We start from the raw sequence: 10,498 nt of genomic DNA, 5'->3' as shown, positions 1-10,498 counted from the left end.
TCGCAGGCCAGCCACCTCGTTCCCAAGGCGAGCAATTCACCACCTAAACCTTTATCTCAACGATTTAAGCCAAATAACGTATATCTTGATGTTTTAACATAACTCTATTCAATCTTCATACTAGCATCTATCATTCTGCCAGAACATTTAATGCTGATTTGCTTTGAATAACAAATTAGAATTTTGTTGTAAATCGCTCTCGCTTTTACAGTGTCAGCTGTTTGCCACTACCGTTCACGCTCACCGAGCTACGCTTGCCCTCCTGCACATTTCATTTAGCACCACTCACTTGCTCGGTGAGCGAAAGTTTTCATTTCACTTCACCCTTAACATAACCTTTTTCATTTACAAATGTTTGCTAACATCTTAAAAATCCTTACTGCCATTTCACTTATCATAGGGAGCTAGGTACCTTACGTAAAGTAAATATAAATCTTAACAAATTACATTAAAAGAATTGTTAACATAAACGCATTGTAAATCAATAATCGTTTGGGCGCAAATCCATTTCTCTTACCCCCAAAAAAGTAAAAAAAAAAAAAAACTTATTCAAATGCAATTCTTTCACCAAAACTTAACGCAAGGAAATAATTCAACGCCAATTGTGTCATATTAAAACTAAAATCATTATCCAAAATAAATACAAAGGTGTTCGTCATTATCATTTTTTACGCTCTCAGAGAGAGAGAGAGAGAGAGAGAGAGAGAGAGAGAGAACCCATTATTCAAAAAGCCAAGAGTGTTACATTTATTACCTACGCATGCATCATTAACATTATTTTAGTCTCTTGTGACTTTCATTTACACTGAGCGTGATACACGCCTGTGACCATTGCAGTCATGCAACCATTCATTCATTTTACCGAGTACTTCAGCCAAGGACTGAGCACCCTTTTAATTACTGCTACCTGTTGTTGCCCAAGTGGTCTAATTCACTTATTATAAAAGACTTGCATATACTGCAAGCACAAATTGCACATAGAGTGCCAACGCAACCTCATTTCTTCCATACAAGGAAGCTGCTACCAGTCTAGGACTGGCCACCACCAGTGCACATCAGGCCCTACCATTTTAGAGTGCCACTAATCCGTGACACACCATCGACTGGTTGCTGAAGTACTCCCCTTTTTACTTTCTCTCCTCCACCGTTATACTCTTCCATGAACAGAGTGCCATTTCCTTTCAGTAGATACTGCCTTTGTGTCGTCCCACGAGACACACCAGCGCGCTACCAGTGCAATCAAGGAACACCTCCATAAGTGCTGCTATACCAGCACTCTACTAGTGCTGTCCAAGGAACGCCTCCATAAGTGCCGTGCACCTGTACAGGACGTACAGGTAGCCATTCAACTGAGTATCCGCCATTACGGAATGTCCACTCATTAGTGTTCCCGTACTGAGGATTCTTATCCTCCTAGAGCACTCAACCAAGGAACACCTCCAAAAGTGCCGCTATACCAGCACACAAGGAACGCCTCCATAAGTGCCATGCACCTGCACAGGATGTACAGGTAGCCATTCAACCGTGTATCCGCCATTACGGAACGCCCATTTCATTAGCGTTTCCATGTACAAGGATCAGTACTCCTTCGGATCACTCAACAAAGGAATGCCACCATAAGTGCCGTGCATTTGTATAGGACCTACAGGTTGTCCATTCCACTGCATATTCCCAATTTAGGAACGCCCATCAGTGTGACCTCTACACAGCACACTCCATTATATTCTCACCTCATTAAAAGGTACCATTCAAAAAGTGCCACCAACTTACGGGACACTTCCCAAGTGTCGAAGAGCACCCCGTCTTTCCAGACACATTACCGTGTTAATCCCTAACCATTACCTCATTTGCAGAACCCATTTCTAGGTGAGTGCCACCTTACCGAATAGGCACCCCCATCCAGCACTATTCCTGGCTCTCCTTTCAAATTTATGTGTCTGAGCCTCTACTGTCCAGCCTAGGGAAATGTCTTCCCCTGCTTACAAGCCCCAGACCATGAGCTGGACTTCCAGTAAGAGGTGGTTGCCGAGGTTCTGCACCACTTGTTGTGTGTGTGGGCATGCTGCAGATTCCGACCAGTGTCCAAGTCAGTCCCTACCTTGGGACAAGTTTCCAGGGTAAACTTCTGCAAGGCTACCATGTAGCCCTCCCTGATGAACCGTCTCCTACAGCCTACGGTGGGTACATGTCATGGCTGATGCCAAAGCCCAGGTCTCCCTCATTTCAAGAAAGGCATTGCCTAGGGGTACCAATATCCAGAAGGACGAAGAGATTCACTTCGAATGGATAGATGGCAACCTCTAATCTCTTCCTTCAGTCCTTCTGATGGTACAAATGCCCTTATTGGACCAGGAGACCAGGGAAACCACATTATGCCGCCTGGGAGTAGTGGACAAATTCCATGATGTCTATCAGGTCATATTGGGCTGTGATCTCCTAAAGCCATATCTTCCCTGGACGCAGCTCCCATTACCAGATGCACAGGGACCCCTGCAGCATGTCCAATAACCAAACCTCAGTTTTGGATTCATAGGCTAGTGCCCCTGATGTCACTGACATCATTTCTATTCATGAGCCTGGTCCTGACCCAGTGCCAGAGCCAGAAGTTCCTGCCGCATCCTACCAACCTCTTGCGGCTTCGCCACCTGCCGCCTCCACTTTGGAAGAGGTGAGCTAACCAGTTAGCCCTGGACTTGTTCCAGAAGGTAATTCAACAGAGGATTCCTTAACCTACCCCTCATCTAATCACTGCCAGAGAGTACTCTTCACCTGTGCCAGAGCACACTGCAAGCCTTGGTGACTCCACAGATTCGCAACCTGTGGTGCCATCTCAGCCTTATCATCTAGTGCAACGGAAGAAGTTCTGGAGAAGGTTCTGCCGAGACTGTGGCCGCAAGGGTTACATGTCCGCAAATTACAGAGGGTGCGTAAATCACAATATTCCTACCATTGCTATGGCTGGTACAAATTCTTCTTCGCTAGGCCCCCCAGCTAAGGGCCCCATCACTGTTGCACCCCTTCAAAGCCATTATCCTCCAAGCCACGTCAGAGCCTTTGACGACTCTGGCGCTCAAATCTCCCTCATACGGGAAGACAGGATTCCCCACAGGGCTAGCGTCAATAAGCGCCAATTAATCACAATTGAAGGTATTAACCATATTAAGTTGATCCTTCCAACCATCCAATTCAGAGTCACAAGACCTCACCTTCAAGAGTATGTACCCCTGCCATAGCAAGCTACATTCCAGGAGGTTACGACCTCCTCCTGGGGCAAGACTTGAAGTCCCCTTCTCATTCCAAAAAACCTAGGGGTCCTAACCCCACGACAAACTACTCCAAAGCAAGGAGCCATCCAAGACCTACTTCCTCCCGGAAGTATGGCCACCCACAGTCTGCCCCTTCACCAAGGAAGGAGATTGATCATTCCCAGTTCTGCTGCAAGACTTGCAACATAATAGGGCACTCCACTAATTAGCCTGGGTGCCCTAGCAACCTACCAGCAGCGGACAATGTTCGTTCTCAAAAAGGCTCAGCCTTCCACAAGAGACCTCCGTCTCCCATCACCACGGGCACACCGAGAGGTATGGCACCTCTGGTACCCGTCCCAGGTCCATCTGACCTCAACTCTCTGCCAGTGCCTCTTGGCAACACTGAGCAGTGCCATGCTCCATCCAGTCTGGACGTAGAGTCAACACAAACACTGACCTCTGCGCCTGGCCATGAGGTAGTGCTGGCGCCCAACCTAACCAAGGATCCTCTCACAGGAGATCCTCCAAGCTGCATGGAGCTTAATACAGCCCATTGCCAGCTCCAGTCCACGCTTCTTCTTCCTTATCAGCTCTGTCGGCCGAGGATGAACCTCCGGCTGACCTCACCGTTACACCTTCTCAGGATGACCAGGAACTGCCCAACCAGGAGTTAGCCTTAAGTCTTACCCTTACAACGGCTGTCACAGCAGCCGAAGTGAGGGCCTCCCCTGAAGTAGATTTTACCTCTACGACGGTTGCTGTAGATGCCGAAGTAGGGTGTTCGCCTGTAGTCCCTAGGGCTACCCCTGCCTCTGCTCCTGACGGCGTTTCTGGCCTTTCCCCAGAGTTGGTGCCGTCATCTCCTAGGACTGGCGTAGCCAGGCCCTGGAGGAATAAGAAGAAGAAGAAGAAGAAGAAGAGACATAACAAATTCACACACTAACCAAAGAGTCACATGCTCTCCTTGGCACCTGTGCCCGAGATACAGTGTCACATTCATTTGCAGAGTGATCCTGGCACCTACCCAAAGGAGGTAGCCACCCTGATCTCTGCCAGTAGATTAACCCTCTAACCCCTAGAAGTTGTACTACTAACTCTCACCTAAATGTCATAATTACCTCATCTTAAGTATTTTAACAATTCAGGTTCAATAAACCTCCATTATTGCATACCACATTCGGGAATGATTGTGTCCTCTTAACCCTTAAATGCTGAGCAGGTATTTCCAAAAGTGTCTCCCGTTGGCTGGCGGCATTCACGAGTGAGCACTGAAGCGGAAAAAATGTTTTTTAAAAAAATCACAGCACGCTTAATTTTCAAGATTAAGAGTTCATTTTTAGCTCCTTTTTTTTGTCATTGCCTGAAGTTTAGTATGCAACCATGAGAAATGAAAAAAAATATCATTATCATATATAAATATTGGAATATATGACAGTGCGAAAAAAATTTTCATATATAATTGTATACAAATTGCGCTGTGAGCAAAACGGTTAAAGTCAATGAGTTCATTATTTTTTTTTGTATTGTACACTAAATTGTGATGATTTTGGTATATAACAAATTGTAAAACGATCAAAGAAACGGAGAAAATATTATCACAATATGATGCATGAATTCGTAACGTGCGGACGTAAAAAAAAGTTAGTTTTCAAAAATTCACCATTAATCAAAATATTGTGCTAGAGACTTCCCGTTTGTTGCAAAATGAAGGTAATAGATTGAATATTACTAGTCTGTAAGTGTAGTAGCTTACAATTGCAGTTTTCGACCATTTCAATTGAGTTAAAGTTGACCGAGGGTCGAATATTTTCTATTTATCGTTATTTATATGAAAATATTTCAATACTCATAAAAGCTAAAACCAAGGGTTGTTTCTAGTTGTATTCTACATGAACTTGCCCACATTTTTATATATAAAACTTTACATAACAGCTAATATAAAATGGTGCAAACATTACGACAATCAGACAAAAAAATTTCAGATTTTTTCGGAAGAGTTACTGCACGGACGTAAGGAAAAAGTTTTTTCATAAATTCACCATAAATCGAAATATTGGGCTAGAGCCTTCCAATTTGTTGCAAAATAAAGGTAAATGATTGAATATTACTAGAATGTAATAGTTTTAGCTCCCCGGAACTGACGATCACTGGGTAGATCTTCCAGCCACCTTTTCAGTGGGTAAGCTGAAGCCGGACTGCACCATCACTCAATTGGGAGATGGACTCAAAGGTCCATCTACGGTGGAGGAACTTTGTTCCTCTTGAGAAGACAATGGATCTGAGATGACGTCTTAAAGCTGTCTACTTTAGAGTTTAGGCTTTTACTATCAGGAAGTATAACACAATCATCACTTCAAGATCTCTTGTTCAATTGAGTTCTAGGATTTGAATTATTATTTGATGAATTGTTTTGCATTTCTCTTCTTTTGGTGACTGCAGCAAAGGTAAGAGTTCCTGGGTTAAAGCTGCTTGCTACCTTCTTTTTTGCTTCAAAGAAACATTATAATACGTTCTTTGGTCTTGACAGCCATTATTTCTTTTTCAAAAAGATATCTCTCACATTTTTTATCTGATGCTGGATGTTCCCCTCCACAGTTCACACATTTCGAAGCATTGCTATATGGTCCATGCGACTCCTGTCCACAGTTTACACATATTTGAGCCTCACCCTTTGCTTTCCTACGGCAAGATGTATTTACGTGGCCATACATTTGGGAGTGAAAACATCGCCTAGGTGAAGGGATATATGACCTAACTTTAAATTGATACCAAGCCACTGAAAGTATCTCTGGGAGTTTCAAGGAATCAAATGTTAGTATTAATAAAGGCTGTGGACAGAGTATTCCATGTTCTTTTTTCATTATTCTCTTGACCTCTGTAACATTTTGATCTTTTAACTCTTTTAATAATTTCTCCTCCGAAAATTTCATTAGAGCTTTCGAGAAAATGACACCTCTGCCTTTGGTTATAAGTTTTATGAGGCTCACATTTAACCTTGTTACCACTTATTGTTTCTATTTCTTTCAGTTTGATGCTTTCAGATGGTGACTGTACCGCTATCAATAAATGATGCCCTTTGCCTTAGGAGGAAATTTTCTTTCTGCCTAAACATGTAACTATGTCTCTATATATTTCAAAAATATCTGAATCTTCTATATTGCCTTCTTCTAAGGACAAAGTTAAAAATTTATCATATGCAGCAGGCTTAAACACCTGGCATTACTTCAATTGACCTAAGCTTCCTATTTTATTCCTTGTTTAGATTTTTCCTCCTTAATCCAAAACTATACTGGTTTGGGTTAGGAGGAGTATAAGGGGCCATTGTTACCAAACTAGATCCCTTTCCAAGAAGCTGTACCGTTTTGTCATCGATGTTTGGGGGAGGTTTATATGGTTTGCCATAAAACGAAGAAAATTAATTTCGCCCAGGCTGGGGTCCCTCTCACCAAGGAGTCCCAACTGGGGGAGGAGCAAAACCATCACACACAGAGGTAACTGCCCTGGGACCCTCACCTGGATATATGCCACACCCACAGTGCTTTATGGGTCGTCAGTCCGTCGAGATCGGACCCAGCACTGTGGGTATGGCTTGACATAAAAATTTCCCCTCGCTCGACAATGTCAGGTACTATAGTTTTACAGATGGAGTGGCATGCCGTCCAATTCCACCCTCCATCTAGTTAGAAGAGCAGTCAATTCAGTAACCCAATAACATGCCAAGATCATCAACGAAAGAAGAAGAAGGGAAGGAAGAAAGAAAAAAATTTATAGAAGGAGGAGTAAAGGAGTTAAAAGTGCCAATGTTTAGTTAAAACCACAGCAGGGAGAGCAGGTTTAAGAGAGCATACTCTCTCTGCAATGGATTCCTAAGTCCCCCACCTCGTCAAGGAGTTGGGATCAGGGGGTTGTTGCTGCTGTATTGGAAGAAAAGATAGTGGGATATGATTCATTATTTTCCATTAATTCAGATGTTCTATGAGGGTCAGCTGAACATGATGAGGTTTACTCATTTTTCTTTTTTTCTGACTCATTAACTTTTTCTGGGGGTGTATCCCCTTTCTCAAGGTGCTTGACTTTTGATTCAGGCATTGTTACAGACTCTTCACTGAAAGTCCTCTTGTTGACAATTGTCCCAGCATCCATTTTCTCTTCTTTATCTTCATTGGACTTTTTCAGATTCAATTTCTTTTGTCTTTCCCCATTTCTTTTTACTGTATCTACAAATGACTTCTGAGTGTTGAATTTCTGCAAAGTCTTTTGTCTTGCCTCTTTAAAGGTAATGCACTATTGAATACAAAGTGTTTCTTTTTCAATGATATACTTGATACATGATTTATGTGCTGCATTATGGTCTCCCCCACAATTAGGGCAGCATGAAGTAAGTTCACAATTCCCATGTTCTTTTCTTCCACAGTTAAAGCATATAGCTGGTTCATTTCTTTCTTTTTTCCTGCATGTTGTAATTAGATAGCCAAACATTTGGCAATGGAAACATCTTCTGGGAGCAGGAATATACTGTCTAACTAACAAGTGAAGCCATGCAGCTTTCAGAAATTTAGGGAGTCTCAAACAATCAAAGGCGAGTAAAAAAGTAGGCGTTGGATGTAATATTCCCAATAATTTTTTCTTGATTCGTCTCACATCAACCACCTTTTGATCAGCAAATTCTTTTCGGAGAGTGCCCTCAGAATAATGTAAGAGTTCAGTACTATACACTACTCCTTTATACTGATTCATTGTTTTGTGAGGAGTGCATTTTGCTGCACTTCCCTCTACAGCACTAAAAGATAGTAACTTTCTACTTTCATCTGGTGATGAAACTTCTACAAGCAAGCTTCCTTCACCTTGAGAGGCTATCTTTGGTTCTCTGCCAATGCATTTCACAATATCTCTATGGACATCAAATATATTCAGTTCTTTTATGTTTTTGTAGAGGTCAAGAGAAAGGTATTTGTGATATGTCTAAGGTTCTTAAGATCCAAGCAAAATTCCAATATCATGATTAGCATTCCTATTTCTATTATTAAATCTACTATTCTTTCCTCTGTTCTGAACTACATAAGGGCTCGTAGTAACAATCAAAGAATCTTTGTTGTTTTCATTGGAGGAGGTTGGGGATGGCAAAGGGAGGTCCTTATCCAAGCCTCTAAGGTTGTCAACGGTGCCAAAGAGTTATGGGGTCCAAGGGACAGTGTACTACAGAGACTATTCATGAGAATTTGAAAAAAAAATGGGGAAAACATACACACACACGCACACACAACTACTGCTTGGGAAGACTAACAAGGTAATGCGGACTAGACAGGGTTCGACATTCTCCATCAATGGCACACATAGAAGTTGCTTCCCCATGGTCTACCCCATACCCTAGCCTTTCAGGATGGCACTAATATGCTTGCAGTGGCCCAGGCATAGGCCAAGTTGCCTGCTGGGAGTTCTGCCCATACTAGTGGGGACCAACTCCCCATTCCAAACATATTGGTGGGCTTCCGGACAAAAGCCAGGAGTCCCATCCCAAAAACCAGCCCCCCCCCCTCCCCCCTGGATTCCAATGAGCTGATCCCTGGAGATGGTTCCGTCCTCAAGATAGCAATGAGAAAATCCCATCACCATCTCTTAGGTCCAAACCATATTGGGTGGCGACTCACCACCACAACTCCCACAATTAGCTTCGAATCAAAACCCCCTCCAAACCACAAACCCCTCCCAGACTCACCCCCAAGCAGTGAAATTTTGCGAGAGTGGAAATGTCCACGCCAGTTATAACCAAAAGTTTTGTACGCATTCTGTCAGGATCTGGCCTTCGCAAGCTTGAAGGCAGAATCCCTTACCCCCTCACCATGTGAAGAAACCTACGCAAGGGGGAATTTTCCACAAATAATGTGTAAACACGGTCCATAAAAAATCTGTGAATAGGTGATGGGAAATCTGGAAAGAATGTTGAGTTCTATCCCCAAAAACCAGCCCACCCCTGGAATCCACAGGACACTTTCAAAGAGACAAAATATGCCCCTGAGATATCACTATGACTTGCAATTTTTGAACAGACCACAGCTCCCACTATGTATTAGCTTCTAAAATGAACTCCAATAGCTGCAATGATATCCTATCATGATAATCAAGTTGCGGAGCCTGGACAGCAAGACAAAAGGCAGCTAATCAAACTGGAAAAATGTTCAAATTATAGTGAGCAAGAGTATAGAAACATTTACGTTCAAACTGGAGGAGAGAGACTTCTCCAGTTGAAGTCTTCACATCATCATGGAATATCCGATTTCAATAAAGCATTCTCTCTTTCAGAGGGGCTTCCAAGGCAAGTCTCCGCAACGCTGGAGCTACTACAAACAACAAGACATTGCAAAACAGTAAAAACAGGTAAACCTACAAGAACTGGGAAGGTAAGCACAATGACAAAAAACTTAACTAACCATGTTTGAAGTAAAGTTCAATGATCAACACACAAACAGCAAAGCAACTTACTGACAGTATGCCTATCTGTAACTATAACACCTTACTAACAAGCTTCAAAGACTGAACCATTCATAGTGCCAAGGAATACATACTCCTAAACCAAAGATTAGTTTGTATAATTTGTAAAAAAAAAAAAAAAAAAAATGAGAGTTAACAAAACCACAGCTCCATCAAAATGATGAATCAAGTTAGTCTTTGTTCAATTACAAAGAAAACTGATACATTAATTAAACAACATACTAAAATGCAGTTTTTTAAAACTATTTTCTTGTTGTTATGGTAAGGCTTCCAATTACATATTACATATTACAATCACAATTACAAAGAGTAAATTAATAAATTAATTAAACAATACAGTAAAATTCAGTTTTTTAAAACAAATGCTACATACCATTGATTTTTTCTTGTTGTTATAGTAAGGATTCCAACCAATACTCATTACCATCTTGTAGGTAGGGCCACTATCAACTTTTGCCCATCCATAATATATACCAGTAGTGATTCCCTCGGGTAAATCTTCCACAACATGGTCTGGTAAATTAGCTGAAAAATGGCAAAATGACATTTATATAATAAAAATGAAGTTTTCATAATAAAAATGATATTGTTAGTATACAATAAAGTTTTGTATACATACTTACCCGGCAGATATATACTTAGCTATAGTCTCTGACGTTCCGACAGAATTCAAAACTCGCGGCACACGCGACAGGTAGTTCAGGTGACCAGCCCACTCCCGCCGCTGGGTGGCGGGAATAGGAACCATTCCCGTTTTCTAA

At 42.0% G+C, this 10,498-nt stretch overlaps 1 protein-coding gene across 5 annotated transcripts in view; it reads right to left on the bottom strand.

Annotated features, from left to right (window-relative positions):
- LOC135200289 (riboflavin kinase-like) overlaps nt 1–10,262 on the bottom strand; it is a gene marked incomplete at its 5' end in the record, with an annotated part of 343,009 nt that extends 332,747 nt beyond the window's left edge. For all 5 annotated transcript variants that reach the window (XM_064228809.1, XM_064228820.1, XM_064228799.1 and 2 more), the window contains 1 exon segment: nt 10,111–10,262. In XM_064228809.1, coding sequence (XP_064084879.1) covers nt 10,111–10,262 — 152 coding nt within the window.
- Between the last annotated feature and the right edge of the window lie 236 nt (nt 10,263–10,498).

This window comes from Macrobrachium nipponense, chromosome 23 (genome assembly GCF_015104395.2).
Source record: "Macrobrachium nipponense isolate FS-2020 chromosome 23, ASM1510439v2, whole genome shotgun sequence".
In the NCBI taxonomy this organism is placed as follows: Eukaryota; Metazoa; Arthropoda; class Malacostraca; order Decapoda; family Palaemonidae; genus Macrobrachium; species Macrobrachium nipponense.
The sequence above is the reverse complement of the archived record's forward strand: the minus strand, read 5'-3'. Positions and strand labels throughout refer to the sequence as shown.